The 21081-nt window shown below is 40.8% G+C and overlaps 2 protein-coding genes across 2 annotated transcripts in view; one reads left to right on the forward strand and one right to left on the reverse strand.

Annotated features, from left to right (window-relative positions):
- Window positions 1-21070, forward strand: part of LOC141428625 ((E3-independent) E2 ubiquitin-conjugating enzyme UBE2O-like) — a 22709-nt gene extending 1639 nt beyond the window's left edge. Inside the window, 20 exon segments of the mRNA XM_074088631.1 lie at window positions 637-782; window positions 964-1081; window positions 1083-1103; window positions 1105-1167; window positions 1719-1844; window positions 2260-2360; window positions 3042-3177; window positions 4628-4714; window positions 5623-5743; window positions 6712-6911; window positions 7425-7514; window positions 7829-7966; window positions 9091-9202; window positions 10426-10531; window positions 13700-13789; window positions 15519-15640; window positions 16235-16458; window positions 16956-17153; window positions 18687-18837; window positions 19470-21070. Coding sequence (XP_073944732.1) covers window positions 637-782; window positions 964-1081; window positions 1083-1103; window positions 1105-1167; window positions 1719-1844; window positions 2260-2360; window positions 3042-3177; window positions 4628-4714; window positions 5623-5743; window positions 6712-6911; window positions 7425-7514; window positions 7829-7966; window positions 9091-9202; window positions 10426-10531; window positions 13700-13789; window positions 15519-15640; window positions 16235-16458; window positions 16956-17153; window positions 18687-18837; window positions 19470-19792 — 2673 coding nt within the window. The 3' untranslated portion in view covers window positions 19793-21070.
- Window positions 1-21081, reverse strand: part of LOC141428934 (cytoglobin-2-like) — a 286546-nt gene that overhangs the window by 171692 nt on the left and 93773 nt on the right. The window lies entirely within an intron of this gene.

A 21081-nucleotide genomic window follows, 5' to 3' on the forward strand; every position in this document is an offset into this window, starting at 1 on the left:
TGGTTATCAATCTACTATTGCCGTCGTATTTTGTCGGAAAAGTTAATATTTACATTGCTTTCTCAACTAGATTACTGAAGTTTACTGCTGCTAATTGAGATAGCAAGATAAATACGAATTTATCCGACTAAATACAATGAAAAAACATAAGTCACTATATCCCTCAGTGGCGAAGCGTCAGATATCTCCATGGTAAAGCCGAAGCAAAATCGGTTACATCTTTCACAAATCCTGAACGTCCTGTTGTCCTATTTTGTAAATATGGGCAAACCGGTGGGAATCGGGTTCTATAGGCACTTCGCCACTATCTCTAATCCGATTGTACGTCCCGTTTCGTTAGAGGCTGCTGCCTTGTGAATCATATTTGGAACATTGAACATGTGAACTGGTTAGCTCTAGTTCCATATGTGGTACATTGAATGTGTAAATGTGGTATAGAGACTGACGACAGTAAGGCGGCCAGGCGCGTGTTGGCAAACGATGTGGCGGCCAAAATGTTCACTGAGACATCATAGTCTAATACGTTCGCCCTTATAAAATTTTCTAACAAACCTATTCAGTTACTACAACTTGTTCTGTCTAGTGTGGCTACCGAGTGCGTATACTAAAATACTAATTGTATAATTTTGTCAATAGCGGCTGAGCAAGTCCCATGTCCACAGTCCTGAGCCGCACAAGGGGGACTGTCTGCACAACGGCGACTCCAAGGCCGAGCTCGCACTCAACGACGACGACTCCGACAACTGGGAGAATACTAGCAGCGACGGCAGCGACACGGACAGGTAAGTGCAACAGTTACTGACAGCTGGCTAAGTGAGTTACACGGTTGTTTCGGGAACACACGAGGGGGTTGCTTATTCAGTCTTAAGGAATTTCCTTCGAAAAGGGGTATTAATGTCTATTTTTTTTTTAAAGTAAAGCGAATATTTGACAAATTCCATATAATGCACGTTGTTGTTACAGTGGCGCGACGTGGTCCTCCCGCTGCTCGTCGGCCGCGTCGCAGCGCGGCAAGCGCTCGCCGCAGCTGGCGGTGCGTCTGTTGCGCGGCAAGCGGCTGAAGCGCACCGCGCGCCGCGCGCGCGCCCGCGCCGCCGCCGCGGCCTCGGGGACCGCGTCGTGGTCGAGACCCTGCACACCACCAGTCGCGCCAACGTCGTGTGGCAGGTCTGTGGAACTCAGCTGTTAGACCCTGTTTACATTAGTCATTTCCTCCCGCTGCTCGTCCGCCGTGTGAATGAAACAAAGTGATACTACGCGCCATTGCAAACCGAACACGTTAAAGTTCATTCGATTTGCATTGACACCATTGACCTAGTCCAAACTAAGCAAAGCTTGTACTATGGATACTAGGCAACGGATAAACATACTTTATAGATAAATACAGACCGAAAACAAACATTCGTGTTATTCACACAAATATCTGCCCGGCCGGGATTCGAACCAGGACCTCAAACTTCGTAGTCAGGTTCTCTAACCACTTAGCCATCCGGTCGTCCAAATTTGCTTGACAAGTCCGGTGATGTACGATTATTTACAGTATAATGTGAAGGAACCGTAATTTAAAATCTACATCCGTGATAACAAGAATATAATTGTTTTTTTTTTTCGCATAATTTATATTAATATCTTTACCCAGGAGATCGTTTACCCTTGAAAAATATTTGTGCATTCGAATAACTTGCTTGAAAGAAATTAACTATCGTCGTATGTCACAGGACGGCACGATAGAGATGGGTATACCGTCGACCCAGTTGTACCCGATCCACCACTTGGACGGACAGGAGTGTTTCCCCGGAGACTTTGTCGTCAGTGGCGCCGCCAACGCAGAAGAAAATCAGCAGGTCAGTACTAATTACTTGCTTAAATATAATCATGATCAATGAAATATGTCAAGTCATAGTCTTTGCCAAGTTAAAGAGGATTCGACTCGATACTCATTGCTCTCGAGTGTGTTTAGCTTCAATGTTAGAATGTGACTGATGGGTGAAGACCAAAAAGTTGCACACCGTTAAAGCTGCGTCAGCATTATCCATACAAATGTATGATTAATTTTCGTGTCACAGTCAAAAAAGTTAATGGAAATTATAACTACCTTCTAACGCAGCTTTAACGGTGTGCAACTTTTTGGTCTTCACCCTGTTATCTTTAGGTCTCACACAGAGCTACTCGCATTTGAAATAAAAAGTCGGTCGTGATGTGTAGAATAAACTACGATCTTATTTCTTTCTGTAATAAATCAATGCGTTTCGTTCACAGCTAAAGCACCGGGAATACGGCGTTGTTCAAAGAGTGGACCACCACGGCCGCACCGCCATCGTCCATTGGTACAGGACCTATACTAGTGCCGATGAGCCTGTGTGAGTATTTAACGTATGAATGTCGCGTGTCGTGTAGCCGGTGTAGCGTATAGATGTGATGCCGTCTCTGTCTATTCGAACAAAACAAACGGATACGGCATCACATTTATCCGACAAATAAAAATCAATGGCTGATGAAACAGCCACTTAGGGTTATTTAAGGTCAGAGTGCATAGCTGTTACTGAAACAGTGAGCTTAATCTTTGGATCCATCTGCTCGTACCATCGGGTGAGATGAGGTCAATCGCTTTAGTTAGTAAAAAAATACAAATATTTTTTAAAAGACTTATTATTCTAGCGGTTATACTCTACTTATTGTACTGTATTTCTCTCTGTGTAGGTATCTGGATTTTTATTTTAAATGTTTTATGTACAATAAAGAATTTACATTCATATACATATAATTAGATAGGTATGGTATTGTTTCTAATTTTGCCTTATTATGATTTTTAGGAAAAATAACAAGTCTTTTTTGACCAAATTAAAGGTAGCATTTTTTGAAGGAAGCTAAGTGATAAAATTATAATGAAACCACCACAGTCAAAGTAATGTCATACAATTTCGCTATTGCAGTCATCAAAGATGAGTATCAGACAACTTTAATGTTCCTCGCGATCACACAGTTATCAAAACTTAGCTACATTCCTTACCCACAATTACATCTGTCTCTCTTCCCCTCAGGCCGCAAATGCTGCATGAGAGCGAGATGAGCGTATACGACTTGAAAGACCATCCGGACTTCCAGTACCGGCCCGGCACGGTCGTCATCCGCGTCGCCAATTTCACGGGCGAAGATGCCAACTGTACCGCGGGACAGGTAAGAATTCATCCATCCATTTATATACGCCTTAAAATAAGATTTTGTTTAAAAATAAATTTATTCAATTTATTTTTTCTAATACAACTTTTTTTGCAGAATTAGGTATGCAGTGGTAGGACCCAAGGTGTACCACCCGGATTGCTACCACCATCTTGCTCGCTAATCCTGCGTGAAGCAGCAGTGCTTGCACTGTTGTGTTTCGGCGTGGAGAGTAAGAGAGCCGGTGAAATTACTGGCACGTGAGTATCCCATCTTAGGCCTCTAGGTTGGCAACGCGTCTGCAATACCCCTGGTGTTGCAGATGTTTATGGGCGGTGGTGATCTCTTACCATCAGGAGACCCATTTGCTCGTTTGCCATCCAGTCAAATAAAAATAAAATTAAATAAATTAAATGCATTGTCAGGTAATAAACAATGATGACTATTTCTCAAAAAGTTGTTAATCAGCTGTGCACTTATATCCTCCTAAGTTGCGTACTTTATAGCTAAGTAACAATCCAAATAATCAAGTAAAATGACTGCAACAATCCTATTCAATTAAGGAAATAATGAAAGTACGTGTATTTTATTGAAATAAACTAATTAACACTAAGAATAACGGCCGAATGTACATTATAAAGGACAAATTGTTCATCGAATAAAGCATTCTAAGAGTTTTGAAATAATATCCAAAATAACAAAGCAGGTGAACCACGTCTAGGTCTTGAGCACTAAGTTTGTTAAAAAATGTCAGGAGTCAGGAGGTTATATATAAAAAATAATCCTGACGCTATTTCAACACAAATAATAAGTAATACTTATTGTGTTTAAATATATACAAAACCTTGTGGTAAAGGTGATAAAAAGTCAGATACGAGTATCTTTGTTGTTGGATGCAATAGAAACTTTCTATGTACATAGTTACAAAATTACGATTTTTTTCCTCACAAGATTTCGTGACGTTTCCCTGACGTCAAGAAATTTTGGATGTTTTATGTAGTATGACGGGACAAACTTTTTGAAAAATACCTACTCTGATATTTTTTCGTTCAGGACAAAAAAAGGACTTTATCTGAAAGTCCCACGCATGAATTGGTAAAATAACAATGGAACATTCAGGTTTTTTTTTTATTAGACTCCTGTTTATAGCTAGCATCTCAATTGGCGAATTCGCTGAAAAACAATGCACTACATATAGAGTTTCTTGTATAAGTGACGAAGATGCCAATTACCTATTACTATACTAATTAATACCTATTTAGTTTGTTGTGATTATGATCGACCAAGAGTTCGAATGGGCCAACCAAACCCGCTTTTCGGCCGCTTCAGATGTTGGCCTTATACTACAAATTTCGAACTTCGTAGCGTGTCGTCCCGCTCCCGCTGATAGCATTTTAAAGAAGGGTAAAAGGGACGGTATGAATTCGAATTTCGGATTTCAGAGTGCACCAGCTCTTGTATATTGCAGGTGATCGACAACTTCCCGTCGGGCCGCGTCAAGGTGTGGTGGGTCGACGGGCACACGAGCATGTGCTGGCCGCAAGACCTCTACAAGGTAGTGCAGAATGAGATGTTGGGAGCCGAGGGAGCAGAGGTCATTCACCCTTCGATTCCTATGGACAATTATATGACGGTTGGATATGGGCCGAGTCCGATCTCCGATTGCAGGGCGCTGGCCTCTCAGAATGACAGGGTTTTGGATCGTAATTCTCCCAACTTTGTATTTCGTCGTAGGTGTGTGCCGGTTCCCTCACGATGATTTTCTTCTGATGGATCTGAAAGCTGATGACCCACGTCTTGGTCTTAAGTACTACTTCTGCTTAGAAAAGTTAGGACTCAGAACGATATAATAGCTGAAATAAATACACATTGGCATTATGTATTTATTGCCGCTACAACAACAAGTAATAATAATAAAAAAATGTTAATTGGGGGGGGGACCATACCAAAAAATGTAAAATTATCACATACTGTACATTTTGTAGACAGAAAGAAAGAAGAAAGAAAACACATTTATTGAACGTCATAAAACATCACAATAACAGATATAATAGAAAAAAGACATACATGACGCTATAATGTACATGCTGCTGGTAACAAGGCTCTGCTATGCTATACATATTAATAGCATATATTTATTTTCACATACCTACAATTTGTACGCAACTCTCAGTGCGCGAGTCTGACTGGTGCTTAGTTACTTTTATTATTATTCCTTTTGAATAAGCTAATAATATGTAATTAGATTCTTGGGATTGTACGGTCACCAGCACTAATATCTGACACAACAAGCGTGCATAAATATCTGATACGACTCTATTTCTAGCGCCGGTAGGACGTGTCAGATATTTTTGCACGCTCCGCTGTGGCAGATATTAATGCAGGTGATTGTACCACTGCGCCTCTTCAAGTACGATACGACCTATGTAAAACACGTGTAAAGCTTTACTGATGTTTTGTCAGGTGGGCGAGTACGATTCGGAGGAGGGCGAGCTGTGGGGCTCGGACGGCTCGGGCTCCGAAGACTCGTGGGAGACGCAGAGCTCCGCGCACGACGGCGAACCTCGCACGCCCGCCACGCCACGTAAGGATTACAAAACGCACCATTGATGACAGTCTGACGACTATTTAAACATAAGGCCCGTCCCTTATCCAAAGCTGAGTTTAGATTTGCAAGAAAAATCGTACAAGTTGCATTACATTGCGGCTCTCGATTGACCACTGCAAACTCGTTGGCTTTACGGCCTCGCAATGTAATGCAACTTGCACGATTTTTCTTGCAAGTCTAAACTCGGCTTAAGATACGGGATTAAGTCCAAATGTTTCGAATTTGAAGTGGATCTTGCACGTTCCAACTCCTTCTACCTACTAGGAAGGGTCCTCGTTTTTACCATACAACTTCAAAAACATTACATCCCTTCGCTCACTTATACTCATCACTCTCACCAGACTGTGAACTTGTTAAAACCTTAAAATTATTTCTATTAAACCTTTTCCAGACCCTGCTCATTTAGATACGCTACTACAAAATGTGTCATAGTTCTGTATTGTTTACCTATGTGGGACTAATTTAACCCTTTCAGCCCGGCTGACGAGTTAACTCGTTTTGTGCGATAAGCTCAGATCCGGTAGCCGAGTATACTTGTTTAAAATTTTTTGTCACTACATCCGATTAGGAAATCGGCATTACTTCTGTATTGTCTTGCCTTGTGGCAACATTACCCTCCTTCTGACAATACTAGCTAACGAGTTATCTAGTCAACCGGCTCTGCAAAGCGTTTTACCTAGCCGAGTTAAATCGCCTTTCGGACGTATGAGCATTGTTTTGTGAACGAGTTAACTCGCCTACATGACTGAGGAGCCGATATCATTTCACTGAACCTGGCAAACTGGGTAGATTTTGTGTACGACTTTACAGAAACTAAAGGGTTGAAAACGAATAATGTTTTTAACTATTGATTTTGGGAAAGTCGAATATTTGTAAACGTACATTTATGTAGTCGCTATGTGCGCTATGCCTGGAAAGGTGTTAACTCATTCAACTTTTCGCAGAGCTAGAGAACATCGCAACGATGCTAATGTCAGACGCGCCGACCGGCGCAGCGCCGGCGGTGCCCGCGGCGCCCGGGGCGCCCGTAGTGGTCCCGCGGCTGCTGGAGCCCCGAGTGGCGGCCCACATCGAGCGAGGCCGCGTCGCCATGCGCCGGCTTGAGGAGATGTTCGCTAAACACCCAACGCTGCAGAGCCAGGAGGTAACACTTAATTTCCATAAACTCGCTAGTCCCCAGCCGAATTTTAAAGACGATCGAGCTTCGGGGCGACGAAAACTCGAATCCGCACAGTTTACATAATACTTAGCTAGAATAATTGTTCGCCTCCGAAAACCTCCACAGCCTAGACCCTTGAAATATATATAAAAGGACTAGCCTGTTGCCCGTGACTTCATCTGCGTCGAATTTGTTTATCGCTATCCCGCGGGAGCTATGCAATTTTAAGGGATAAAAACTATCTTATATGTCCTTGCCCGGGACTCAAGCTATCTGTATACCGAATTTTATCTAAATCTATTTATCAGAAATCAGAAATATTTATTTGTATGAATACGGCTTAGAGGTTTAGACCTAAAGAGGTAACAAATAGACAGACAAACTTTCGCATTTATAATATTAGTGGGATAAAAGAATTGCTCATATGGGTAATACAAACTTTTCTTGAAACTATTTTTGACTTGTCGTGAATGTATTTCACTGACTTTTAATTTTCAGATCATGTGCAAGCTGCTGAATCTTTACAAAGACTGCCGATTCCTGGATCGCTTGATGGGCACGTCGTTCTTCCACGAAGAACACTTTTTGGTTAGTAAGCCAAATAATTATAAACTTAATAAATTCTCATTAAATGAGAACTAAATGAGAGATTAGCTACTCTTCACTCCACTGAATGTTATTATTATACTATGCTGAAAATGCTTTTAATGCGACTATGCTGAAATGAGACTGGGTTGGCTACGTGCCGCATGCTGGACGAATTATGGGCAGACCTAGACGGCGATGGCGGGATGAATCAGACTATTTTTGCCTACAAGAACTGTCTCTTGTCTCTTGTATTCACTATTGTCTCTTGTATGCCTTGGACAGAGAACATAATAATAATAATGGTATTGTGACAGGGCCTACTGGAGCGTGTTCGCGAGCGCGGCGCGAGCACGCCGCGCGCTGGCGAGCGGCGCGTGCACGAGCAGCTCGCTCGTCTGTTCGCGCCGAGCGAGGACGGCCGGGCCGCCGACGACGCTGCTGAGCCCATGGAGGTAATAATGTTAAACTGGACCACTAACATGCGAGAACTATCTGGGTTCAATTGCATAACAAATTACAATCAAATAATATTAGTGAATTTCAATACAAAATCGCTAATATTATTAGCTTGTAACTTGATATGCAATTGAGCCCAGAATGTGATGTTTTTGACATTTGTATTTTCTTCTAAACACTCAATTGCTTTTGGTAACTAGAGCTACCTGTCAACGCTCTCAACTTAAAATTCGAAGTAAGTGAGTGGCTAAGTCGCTATACTCTCGTACACAGAGTGATCCTATAGGTAGTCGTTGAGGATTGGTAGCTATAGTATTCTGAAAATAGTGAAGTGAGTTCGTAGTTGGAAATAAAAAGCGCTGCTATTTAATCTCAATCAGCGGCCATATTGTCTAACGCGCTGGAGTTCGCGAATGCATTCACCGTCCCTTTCTACTCTTGTCTTATACCGTGTGACAGAAAGAAGTGGTGAAAATTATTATGATTCCAAGTGTGTTAGACATTGAGGACTCAGAGCGTCTATTACGTTTCTGACAATCGTGATCACAATCAAATGACAGTTTTCGCATACAAAAACTGTTATTTGATTGTGATCGCGAGCGTCAGAAACGATAGACAATACGGCCTGAGTTGACGACACGCACGGGAAGACCGATCCATCCTATTTTTAAATGGGGTGCGGTCTGAGATTAACACTATGTCCTGGACCCTGAATTTCGGTGTCGTTCAACTACATTCAATTCGGTTCTGGAGTTCAGAAAAGAAGATGAGTTTGGGTACTCTTGTCTAAAGGTGGTTTTCCACCGGCGACGAGAATGGAAATTTGTATGGCGGCGCTCGCGGCAGCTCGCGGCGGCTCGCGGCTGGCGCGCGAGAATGCATACAAATTTCAATTCTCGTCTCGCCTCGCCGGTGGAAAATCACCATCAGGCATCCACAAGACACTCACCACCGAAACTGACGAAGCTGAAACTCTCCACAGTTAGCACATACTACAGTAAGAGCTAGGCTCATTAGTCTTGGAGAAATTAACTTCATTTGACTTGTTCAATGTTTCCTCAAAGTTAAAATAAGTAAAAAATAACGCGGTGTATACAAATAACTGAAATTATGTTTTCAGGTGGAAAACGTCACGCCTAAGAAGGAATTACACTTAAACATCGAGCCTGTCCAAGCTTCGGGATCGGTGATTCCTGTTGACAATGAAAAGGTGTCTGGCAAAAATGAGAATCGTAAGTTTCACCATCTTTTCTACCACAAAACTGACAATACTCCGTTGATACTGTAATTCCGCGCAACCAACAATGGCTAATGCCGCGTGACCTACAATAAGTAGTAAATTGAGATTTCGCGGCTAATAGAATATAAAACCAAAGATATTTTAATTTTGTGTAAAAAAATTGAGACCCTAAGTAAAATTTTTAGTATTATAATGAAATGAAATATTTATTTATTCACAATGAACATATTATGGTTAGATTAGTTGTTGTATATTGTGGTTGTACTATATTGCTTCCCATGAAATGTTCAGCCAAGTTAGGCATGTGAAAATCTGAGGTCGGTGATTTAGTCACCCAGTCACAAGTAGGGTCTTTTGACTTAGTAATTATTACCTAATGAAATCGTGTTCGAGGCATACAATAAATACTCTAGTACCTGGGCGATGCTCGGGCTAAAACTCGATAATATGCGTTTTCCCAGAAATAAGACCAAGCTAGATCAATTTCTCACCCCCGAAAACCCCCACATACCAAATTTCATCGAAATCATTGGAGCCGTTTTCGAGATTCCGATTATATGTATATTTATATACAAGAATTGCTCGTTTAAAGGTATTAGATAGATATCTAAATAATTATACAATACAGTCTGTGATCCCGTAAGATTCTGTACCTGTTTGTTTTTTGATCGAAATGTGACTTGAAATCATACAACGCGCGGTTGCCAAACAAAATATTTCCGCAACTACTTTTTTTTTAATCTACAAAAAAGGACGTATAATGCTACGAATTGTATTTTATTTTTCAGGTGTTGTTTTGGTTGTCATTTTTTATTAATAGACTTTTTTATTATTTCTATTCTATCCATACATAAATACATACATAATACTAACTAAAACGGCAAGTCAAATAAAAGCTTGTAAAGTTCTCCATAGGATTATATTTGATCAGTGCCCTATTTCACGAAACTACAAGTTACAATTTACAAGCCGTAGTCTCTTGTCAATGCATACTGTTAAACAATGACTACCGCTTGTAAATTGTAACTTGTAGCTTCGTGAAATAGGGCACTGATATATTTGTTCTTGAATTTAGTCTCGTATTAGGGCCTAAGCACACAACGTATTTTTTCCGCGCTTCAAACGAGATTGTCACTTATGTACTCACATTAATTTTTGTTGCGCCCAAAAAGTACGCCGTGTGTCTAGCCCTTAGACTTGAATCTCTTTACGCAGCGGCCACAGAACCCACCGATGTCGACGGCACCACTCGTAACGTTTGCTACAAGCTATGCTCGCTGATACACTCGCAGCTCGTAAAGGCGCATGCCGAAGTTAGCCGGTATGTATACAAATACACCCCCCAGGGTGCTACTACGAAATTCGCGTCACTCTCACGTCACTCTTGTTACTAGCGTCAGCAGGAAGGCAAGATACGAAGTTTGAATTTCGCACTTCGTAGTATAGGGCGATGAGCTATGTGACAGTGTGTACGACAAAGACGTCAAAAAAACTTAATCGACTTTTTGTCATCACCAAACTTACTTACTGAGCAAAAAAAAGAAAAAGAAGGAAGTAGGAAAATGTCTGTGTATGCAAAAGTGGCCGTCTTGCTGCGTCCATAGAATGTTTATTTACTAACGAAAACACTGCTCGCGTGTCATAACGTCGGGCCGCGCGGTAAACTTTGGTGGGAATGGGTCGGCGCGATTTCAGTTCTCGTCTCACTTCGTCTCCCCACACCTCGCTTGTGGAAAAGCACCTTAAGACCATTGCGCTGAGCCAGCAAGAAGGATATGACGGTGCCGAAGTAACTATGCATTTACTATGGCCGTGATCCCTACCGCCGAGGTTTAAAGTAGTTCGGTGCGATTGCTAGATCTTACCGGATGACAGGCCGATGTAACGTAATTATAAAACGCGTTTGGTCTTGTCCACACACTGTGGTCGCACAATAGTAAGCCGAAACACTGAGATGGTCGCGGTTGACACATGGTCGCCCGCGTCGCAATCTCGATATGGGTGACGGCGGTGGTGGACAAGTGTATTTATCTACACCCATATAGTAAATCCTCCATTATGCGTTCAAAAACCATAGATAATGACCAGCATTACGACATTGGATTCCATTATGAACACGGCATCGGCAGTATCGTAATGTTCATTACAACAACAACATCAATATCATAATGTTCATTACGATACCGAAATTGATATCGTAACGAACATTACCGCACCGGAACGGTGGCGGGGCGTCATCTTCGGGCACAGGAGCTCGTGGGGCAGACATAGTTCTGGTTGCAATGCAGGTCATTCTCGATGGTTCTTGAACGCATGATGGAGGATTTAATATATGGATGTAGATAAAGTAATGTATGCAACTACTCATTCGGCCTTAAAACGTAACAGTTGCATAAACTACTATTGTGTGAGAGACGAGCGGCGGGTACTAGCATTATAATCAGGGAGCGAACTTTTGGTGCTGATGACGCAAAAATGACGTTGGTTTGTATACAGAGTGATTATATGCATTTTTTCACATCAACTGCTCCAGTGTTGGAATCCCTGGGGTAGCTATCTGTCGAAAAAAACCTAGATTGTAATATTCGATTCCAAACTCACTTGGCATATAGGTAGAGTCATTCACGATGACGCGTGCCGTGGTTCTTATTAAAAAGTCGTTAATGTCTAATTTTGACAAAATCACGCGTCTTCGTGGGTGGCATTAGGTACTTCTTAGGGCCTACGTACCGCCACGTTCGCCACGGGTACTGGTAAAATCCGCGCGCGACGCGGGCTGTTAAGCCGAGTTTAGACTTGCAAGAAAAATCGTGCAAGTTGCATTACATTGCGAGGCCGTAAAGCCAACGAGTTTCTAGTGCAACTTGCACGTTTTTCTTGCAACGCTACATTCGGCTTTAGCGCTGCTCGTACTATTTTTCAATAGGCGTCCACTCATCAGCTAGCGTAGGCCCATATTATGTTTGATCATCTGAATACATATTTTAACAATAACTATTTTTTGACACACGTTTGCCCTGGGGGCTGCAACGCTGAAGTTGGGATATAACGCAAAAAAAATCGCCCTATACAAGGTGTTAATTAAATAACTGAAAACCTCAGACACCCCCAAAATATTTTTTCATTTTAAGTAAGTTGATTGAATTTATTTTTGAATATCTTCATTATTTTCAAAGATATTGAGTCTAGATCAGTGCTTTTTCAAAGTCGAAGTCATAATTGGTGTTTTGCTAAGTCAGTAATTCTACTTAATTTCTAACTCTACACTCATGATTTGTTTTTGTCAGTTGCGCTTTGACGTTTTTAGAAGAAAATCACACGGTGACAGCAAACCGGCCAGTATTAAATTATCGAAATAGTATGCAACCTCGCTAAAATATTTAACTGGCGCCTGTTGCAGTCGTAACTTTTAGACTGGGCACAGTAAAAAAGGGATTTAAAAACACAAACACAACCTGATTTAAATGTAATAGATTCTACTCTCGATTTTGAGCAAACACTTAAATAACACCTTGTATATAAAATGACGTAATTTTATTGTCAACCGTATATAACATAACATGTCGAGCTAAACTTGATGTAAGACGTGAGTTATTCGGATTAACTTTCATTTAATAACCGTACAAAAATTTCGCTCCCTTATGATATTATGATAACTAAGTCATGTTTACATGGGTGCAACTGTGTTGCACATGGTGATTGATTATGTACAATATTTTTAATGTCTCCCACAACGTAAGTAAATGCGAAACGAGAAAACTATTAACATTGGTTTCATTTCTCCATAAAATAACCATTAATTTAATCACGATTACTTGTTTGTCTAAATAATTGTGTGATTTATGTGCCACTTGTTAAATAGCTTTGCACAAAAAGCTTCTCATTCACCCAAACGCCTACTGATAGTCATAGGATCCTTCCTGATTCGATGTGTCCCATTAAAATTATTACGTGGTCTATTGTCAGACCTCACAACTCCAAGACCTCGAACACTTTTGAAGAAAATCTCTCAACTCCATTTTACAATTGCCATGACTTAAAAAAAAATTTTTTTTTTCGGAGTATTATTCCTAATGTATTGATATATGTATATAATCTAAAACAAACCTTCATACAAAATTTTTGGTGTCTTTTCTGGTGTCTGTTATTCTTTCATGCTAAAACGTATAGACGGATTTTAATAAATATTAGTAGAGGTATATACAACCTGGGTTGACGCGAAGTTTTATCTAGGTATGATACCAAAAAATAAACGATATCGGTCAACAGGCGAAGAAAATACATGGTCGAAAAAAGCATAGTCAAATTTCACAAATAGCCATTACGACTTGTCTGCTAATACGGAGTGTGACTTTTGCCCATTGTTTCACTCCTTGTTTTTGTTTCCGTTCATTGGGGTCTTTTAGATATTCGGAACACCAACCGCCCTCTGTCTTCGTTATTCAAATGTAAACAGCGGTTGCAATAAACACTCATTTGTTTTCCGCAGGAGAAGGCCCCAAGAATTGGCCGCATTTCTAAACAGCTTAATGGAAAAGCAAAACGTGAACGAAGAGAAGTTACCCTACCACTTTACAGTGTGAGCTTACGTTTATTTTTTATTTTAATACCCCCCCCACCATTAGGAGTTGGAATTCCGTACATTAGTCCAAGCAATTCCTTTGAATAAACTGTTTATGTATTTTTTTCGCTTTACGGTGCTTTTGTACAGAATTTCATGCATTTTTTGTTATTTTTTTGTGTTTTTAACTTTTTATTTTGCACCCATTGTTGTACGAATAAATCCTTTATATGCAGGTACACATACATAATTATAACGCTTGTATTAACTATGTATTAATATCAGCATGAGGCGTACAGGACAGTATTGGTGTCATATTCGTAACTCATACATAGTTCAATCTGTAAGGATATACTTATTAAATTTATGATCATTATCGCAATACTTATATTAAATATTTTCATACAAGTAAAGTTTTAGTATTTCAGATCATGTTTATTATTATTTTGACAAATTAAATTTTTACCTGTCCGTACCGTACACTGCGGATTGTTATTTATTTTTTAACAAATCACTCCAGTATTTTTACTTACGAGGTTTACAAGTACTTTATTCGACATGTCATAAACACTGATGTAACTATTTCCCATAATTTTAGCATCATGTGGCCAAGGGAAGACCAGAACGGGTACGTACAAAAATTCCCGTAGAATTGACCTACTTCCTTCTCGCAGTGTGCGGTTGTTCCATTCCTTTTATTATCAGTTTTTTTTTATATGCATTGGCCTTTTATTTTAGTAGTAAAAACTCTGTAAAAAGTGGTAACTTAATTTCTCTGTTTTTCGAATTGATTTGTGATATGTAATAGCCCTCTCGTAATTTAGATATTTAGTAGTCCACGCGTAGATATAAAATGTTTCAATTATTTAATGTAAGTCTTGCGTGATACCTTTTTCGTTGTATGTCGGATGATGAAGTTGAGTCTTCGCATGTTATTTGTGGTCGTTGGTTATTGTGTAACTTGAAAGTATGATAACTTATATATATCACTGTTAGGGCTTGGATATTGTGGAAATATAATAAGGTTAAGTGCAAATTTGAAGTGGATGCACCGAAAAAGAGCGTACTGTACTTTTACACTACCAAAAATTAAGCTTTTCTTTGTATCCGCTTTCATATTATGTCGTAATTCATGGCTTCCGTAATAAATAACTATTTATTTATAGAAAACTCACCAGTTGTGAAAGGTTAAAATTTTTGTTATTATTTTGGTACAGTCGCCAGCATTCATATCTGCCACAGCGGAGCGTGCAAAATTATCTGACACGTCCCTAGTCCCTAGTAAGTTTCCGGCCCTAGAAATAGAGTCGTATCAGATATATTTATGCACGCTTGTTGTGTCAAATATTGGTGCTGGTGACTGTATAATATTTTGTGGTTACAAAACCGCTTTGTATATTTTAAAACACTGATAAGTATTTCATATATTATGCTGTTTAACAATTAACTGATAACATTCATACAAAATAATAATATGCACACATTTTAGCAGAATATAGTACAGCCCGCAGCAGAAAATTGATTCGCTCAAAATGTTCAATTGCCAAACTTTTAAAAGGGTATATCTATAGATCATTTTGAGCACCACCACCGTTCATCAACTTCTGCTACTGACTGTACCTACTAGAATGCTCAATAAAAAGGCATACTCTAGCTTTTGAGGTGCTATACATTCCAAACCCCTGACCACTCACTACACTTCTAATGGACCTATTAACATGTTTTATCTTCTATTTCTCGCTGGCAGTCAATACGGGGCGCTGGTGGTGAGCATGGCGGACCAAGCAGGGGAGGGGGAGCCCACGGAGGGGAAGGCGGGGGAGGGGAAGGATGCCACGATCATCGTCCCTGCGTTAGCCGACGGCGCCCGTGAGTTTGCCAAAAGTGTTTTTTTAGTGCTTACTTGTTATTTAAATAAAATCTTTAACAACTCGGTTTGTGAAACACTTTAAGTAGTTACGGACTTTAAAAAGCGTCTTAATTAAGAACCTTTTACACTGTTTTACCTTCATTCTTGATTATCTTTTAAAGAATATGAGTTAAGAGTTATGAGTTATTTCCGGTGTACAATAAAGAGTCATTGTTTTGTATTGTATTGTTATGCCACTAAGTGTCTTTAAGAAATAAACTTCATTTGACCTGCTAAATGTTCCCTTATAGCTAACAGAAATTAAAAATTATAACACGTTGGAATTAAAAAACAAAGTCGCGGAAAGTGTGTCACGTACCAGGGCAGAACCTTTTCATAATCAATTTCGCTATGATTTCTTTGGAAAATGTGTGGGACGTCAACATGACATTAGTAGCACAAAGGTTCCCACCCTGGGACGTGATTCAGTTTCCTCGACTATACATAGACAAATACGCAGCAACATGTAAAAAAGCGATATATAATTCTCGTACACAATATAACACACGTAAATGATAATAGATATATTATAGAGTGATTCTACTCGTTTCCAGCAGCTGCACCAACAGACACAGCTCCGTTGGCGACTGCAGAGCCGGTCGATGTCGAGCCACTCCCGGCCATCGAAGTAGAGGGCGGCGAAGGGTTCTGCATACTGGAGGCTGCGCCGGCCGCTCATCGCTTCCGTCTGTCTATGCTGCAACCGTCAGAGCCTAGAACCTTCTACTCTGCTGTCAAGCGGGAGATTAAACTGCTGAAGAGCGATTTGCCACCAGGGGTGAGTCAAAAAGAAATATTCTGGAGTACGCGGTGTCGGACACTTTCGAACTCAACCAAAGTTTATCCTCGGAGCAACCTAACCGGTCACCATGCTCCCAGTTGTTAAACTAACGAACCAAAACAAACATTTAAATTTGTCATTGTAAATCCTCAGGTCCCCACTTTATTTTTCTCAAACAAACTGCCCTCAATTTTTTTATTATCTTTAATGGGCACTTTGAAATAATATTTATCAACTAAAGTAAGTGTATTAAGGTTTTGTTGCGTAACCTTTTGTATGCCGCCACTGGCGAAGAAAATTTTCTTACACTAGATTAACTGTAATAAAAATTGGTTAATGAAAAATTTGCTTTGATTGTTGGATAACTTTATAGAAATCTGTTGATCGATACTCGATCACATTACTCAAAATGTTTACATTGTTTTTATTGCTTTCACTATACCGAGATTCCACGCTTCTTCGAACCCCGTAACCAAGCTTCCTTATTTTCCCAGGTGTGGGTGCGCGGCTTCGAAGACCGCATCGACCTGCTCTCCCTGATGATCGCGGGCCCCACCAAGACCCCGTACGAGGGCGGTCTGTTCGTGTTCGACGTGCAACTTGGCGGGGAGTATCCTCGCGCGCCGCCGCTCTGCCACTACCACTCGTATTGCACCGACCGGCTGAACCCTAATCTGTATGAGGACGGCAAGGTCGGTTTTGCTCTTGTATGATGATCTATCTGTTGCGAGAGAGATGCCTGCTTGTGATGTACGCTGGTCCCCATGAGAGCAGCTCTATCTCAGTCTCAGGCGGATTTTGTATGTAGTTAGCTGGACGTGCGAAATACAGATATTTAGGCTACTTTTTATAGGATGCTTCCTTATGTCCGGCTGTCAGGCTGATCTCTACAGATAGCATTCACGATCGCTCGAGTCTTGTGAAATTTGGTGAGCAGGAATTTTTGTCGATTCTGTATTTGTAAATATTTCAAAATGGCGGAGCCGTGAGGTTGAAAACATGAAAACAGTCATAATAGTACATTGTGTCTTAAGGGCGGTAAATAAGGAATTATGAACGAGATTCTATTAGAAGCCCGAAGTCGGAGTCGTTTAATGAGTCGATGTTCGTAATTCTAGTACCGCCCGTGCCGCCCGGGCCAGCGCGTGCAGCACCATTAGTACGGACATTGACTCATTTACCGACCTTGGGCTTCATGACAACAAAATGAGTACGGGCAATGACTCATTTACCGACCACATGACAAGCACATTACGATGGGGGTTGCAACCAAGGTAGCCTGCATGTTACGACACTGTTTACGAGCAAGTGTGATGAAAAAAACTGAAGTTAAGCAACGTCGGCCGCGGTTAGTAGTAATTACATTTATTCGTGACATTGACTTACAGTACAGATAATTACAAAAACGACAGATGAAGAAATAGTGTCTTTTTATGTAAAGAGTTATACAATACAGTGTCACGAAACGGACCCACCTCAGCATAATGCTCGAGAGCCGCGCTGGTTGAGTGAGGCCGTCATTGCACATGCACGTGCGACTGGACAGTGTCCGTGTTAGAACGCGACCAAGTCCACCAGTTGGATGAGTGACCGCCTCCGGTTTCATCTTTTTGTAATTTTAAATTACAATATGATTTTTCTCAAAAATGACCGTAAAAGTTGACATTATTCTTTACATATCAGAAGGTGAAGTGCATAGTTTATTGTCAGCGAAAAATTAAAAAGTTAAAAAGGTTGCAGGCGCGCTAGCTCGACAATAATGAATTAGCGCGCCTGCAATCAGTAACATTTTTTTTTTTAAAGTTAAAAAGGCCATGGAAATGTTGGCACAAGTCGTATACAGCCAAGTCTAATGGCCGGTATCAGATATTTTGTTGGAACTCCGGACTTTTTCTATTGGGTCTGAAATAGCTTGTGGTGTTTTCGGTGGAAAAATACACCTGCAGTTTATTTTTAATGAAAAAAGGCGGGAAAGTATAAGAAAAATATTGGAATAAAATTAAATTTTATAATATATTTTGAGAAAAAGTTTATTCTGTTTTTATATTAGTCTCGGCTGGACTAGCAATTGCTGGCTTCGTATTAGTTAAACGGACTCGCGCTCGTCCGTTTAATACTCATACTCAGCCAGCAATTGCCCAAACGACAATAATCTACTATTAACCTGTTATAAACTACAATGTCTACAGCTCAAAGCCGCTAGTGAGTATAATTTTTTGGTACAGGTGTGCGTGTCACTCCTGGGCACGTGGTCGGGTCGCGGCGTGGAGGTGTGGGGCAAGGACAGCTCGCTTCTGCAGGTGATAGTGTCCCTACAGGGGCTCATCCTTAACGCGGAGCCCTACTTCAACGAAGCTGGCTATGAGAAGCAAAAGGGTAAGTTGAAAAGGACTTAGATTCGGAGGGTACTATAGTGACGGATTGGCGTGGGTGTTAACGCCGCTGTTGGTTGTAATCTTTTGCAACCCACATTCTACTTGTGCAGCTTTTAACTTTTGTGCATAGAACGACGATGAAACGGACGGCATGGGGTAAATCCGAGCGTAAGTTTCTGCTAAGTGGCGTTAGAACTAACTTTGTCACAGATGATTGTTAGCTTCTTTACGGATTCGGCAAGAATATGTTACAGTTATACTTCTCTGGCTTTGTACTCCGAAGTTCGAAATTCAAGCTTCGTACCGTGCTCTCCTAGCACTGATTCAATGTACATATCGAAGCATGCGGGACTCTATACTGCAGTTTGCTGATTTGGGACCATTTAGCGATATACGCATATTCTTTCTTACAATAAGCGTCGCCGTCGTTGTACTTACTGTACAGTCGAGTTCATAAACTTGTGAGCAAAAATATGATCAAAAATATCTGAACACGACTCTACTGTCAACGGCGTAGAAGCGTGTTTAGATATTTTTGATAAAATTTTTGCTCACAAGTTTTTGAACTCGACTGTACTGTGGTACTAGGGCCGAAAAAATGCACCCTTATTAACATTTCCCAACTCTCCGCAGGCACTCAACAAGGCAAGGAAAATTCGCGCATGTACAACGAGATGGTCCTCCTAAAGTTAGTACAGTCCATGACCAAGATGCTGAGCAATCCGCCCGAGCCGTTCCGCGAAGAGATACTCCAGCATCTCCGCGCCAACGCCGCCTCCCTCTGCTGCCGCCTCGAGGGCTGGGTGCACGACCAGCCTGACACCCCCCCGCCCGACTTTCCCCTCATCCCCGCCTCCCGCGGCTTCTGCCTCACCCTCCGCTCCTCCCTCGAGTCCTTCCGCAAAGCTCTCCGCCGCCACGACATCCCCGCACCAGCACCTGCCAACGCTTTATAGCCCTAACCGCCCACACACTAGTACTTACAATGTTATTTATATAGCGTAAGCAGCCACGGGGCGGCGCGGGTCTCATTAAAATTGAAAAATATTTGTAGTTATAGTATTTATTGTGATGTACTTTTCGACTATAGGAATATTTTAGATGTTCGAGCCGGCGATAGTGGATTGTTTTCCTCGTTTCACTTTTTACAATAGTAGGTAATTAAATTCACTACGGACTGTCGGTTGTCGTGTTAGTTGCATGCCGGCGGGTCCCTCCTTCCTATTGATGGTCTAATATGATGACACCGCGGCACCGGGTCAGTCTGTTATTAAAATCAAATTCTAAATGAAAATGTTCGATCTTATGCGAAATCTAATCGTTAGATCTTAATAATTGATAGATTATTATAATTTATTTGTTAAAAAGTAATCTCTACTTTTCATGCGGCATCCTGTAATGTTATGATAGGTTATGAATACTTATTGAAATTATTTTACAACGCGAAGCTTTCTTGCTGTTTTATTGTTACAGCATGTTATAATTAATTCAATAAAGACACGTATTTTTAGATTATTTACTTTCGGGGATCTGTTCCCGTGATTTTGGTATTTATCACAACCTGTTAAATGGATGGATGTAGATATGAATTGTGTATCGCGAATAATGTTATTTCTTGTATGTGTGACGTGTGTAAACTCTAATTTTTGTTTTATTATAGTTTCTTATTTTTGTTTTACTGCAATTATTATTGAAATGAAGATGCGCATGTTTTAATTTGGTACATATATTTTAGGATAGCCAATTGTTATAACTAAAGTGTTTTAGTTAAAGAATTTGGTTATGCTTTTCAATCTTGTTACCAATATATTAAAGTGTAGTGGAATTGTACCTCCCGCAATAGTCGATCGTTTTTTGGATTTGGGCGGCAAGTGCTAGGCGTACTTTTGGGATATTAGTGTGTGGTTAAATTATAATAGTGCCGTCAACCAGTTCGAAAATTATTAAAAAAATACAGTCGCTACAGTACGGCTCTAGAGCGTTGACCTCGGAGTAAAATTATGGCTATCATTTTCGCTGACCGCTCAAGGGCCGTGCCGGGTACTGTTAGTTGAATCGTTTGGCTCTGCAAGCTTGGTTCCTCACTCCGCTGCAAGGCGCCGGCGGCGCCGCCCGCGCACAAACTGCTACTTCATGCCAAAGTCAATTGAGCTATGAAAGGCTTCTGTCGCTTGTGTACGCAGTAAGTGACAACTATGTATAATGGAGATGATAAATAAAATTCTTGAACCTTACTGGATGTTTC

The sequence above is a fragment of the Choristoneura fumiferana genome, chromosome 6 (assembly GCF_025370935.1).
Source record: "Choristoneura fumiferana chromosome 6, NRCan_CFum_1, whole genome shotgun sequence".
Lineage (NCBI taxonomy): Eukaryota > Metazoa > Arthropoda > Insecta > Lepidoptera > Tortricidae > Choristoneura > Choristoneura fumiferana.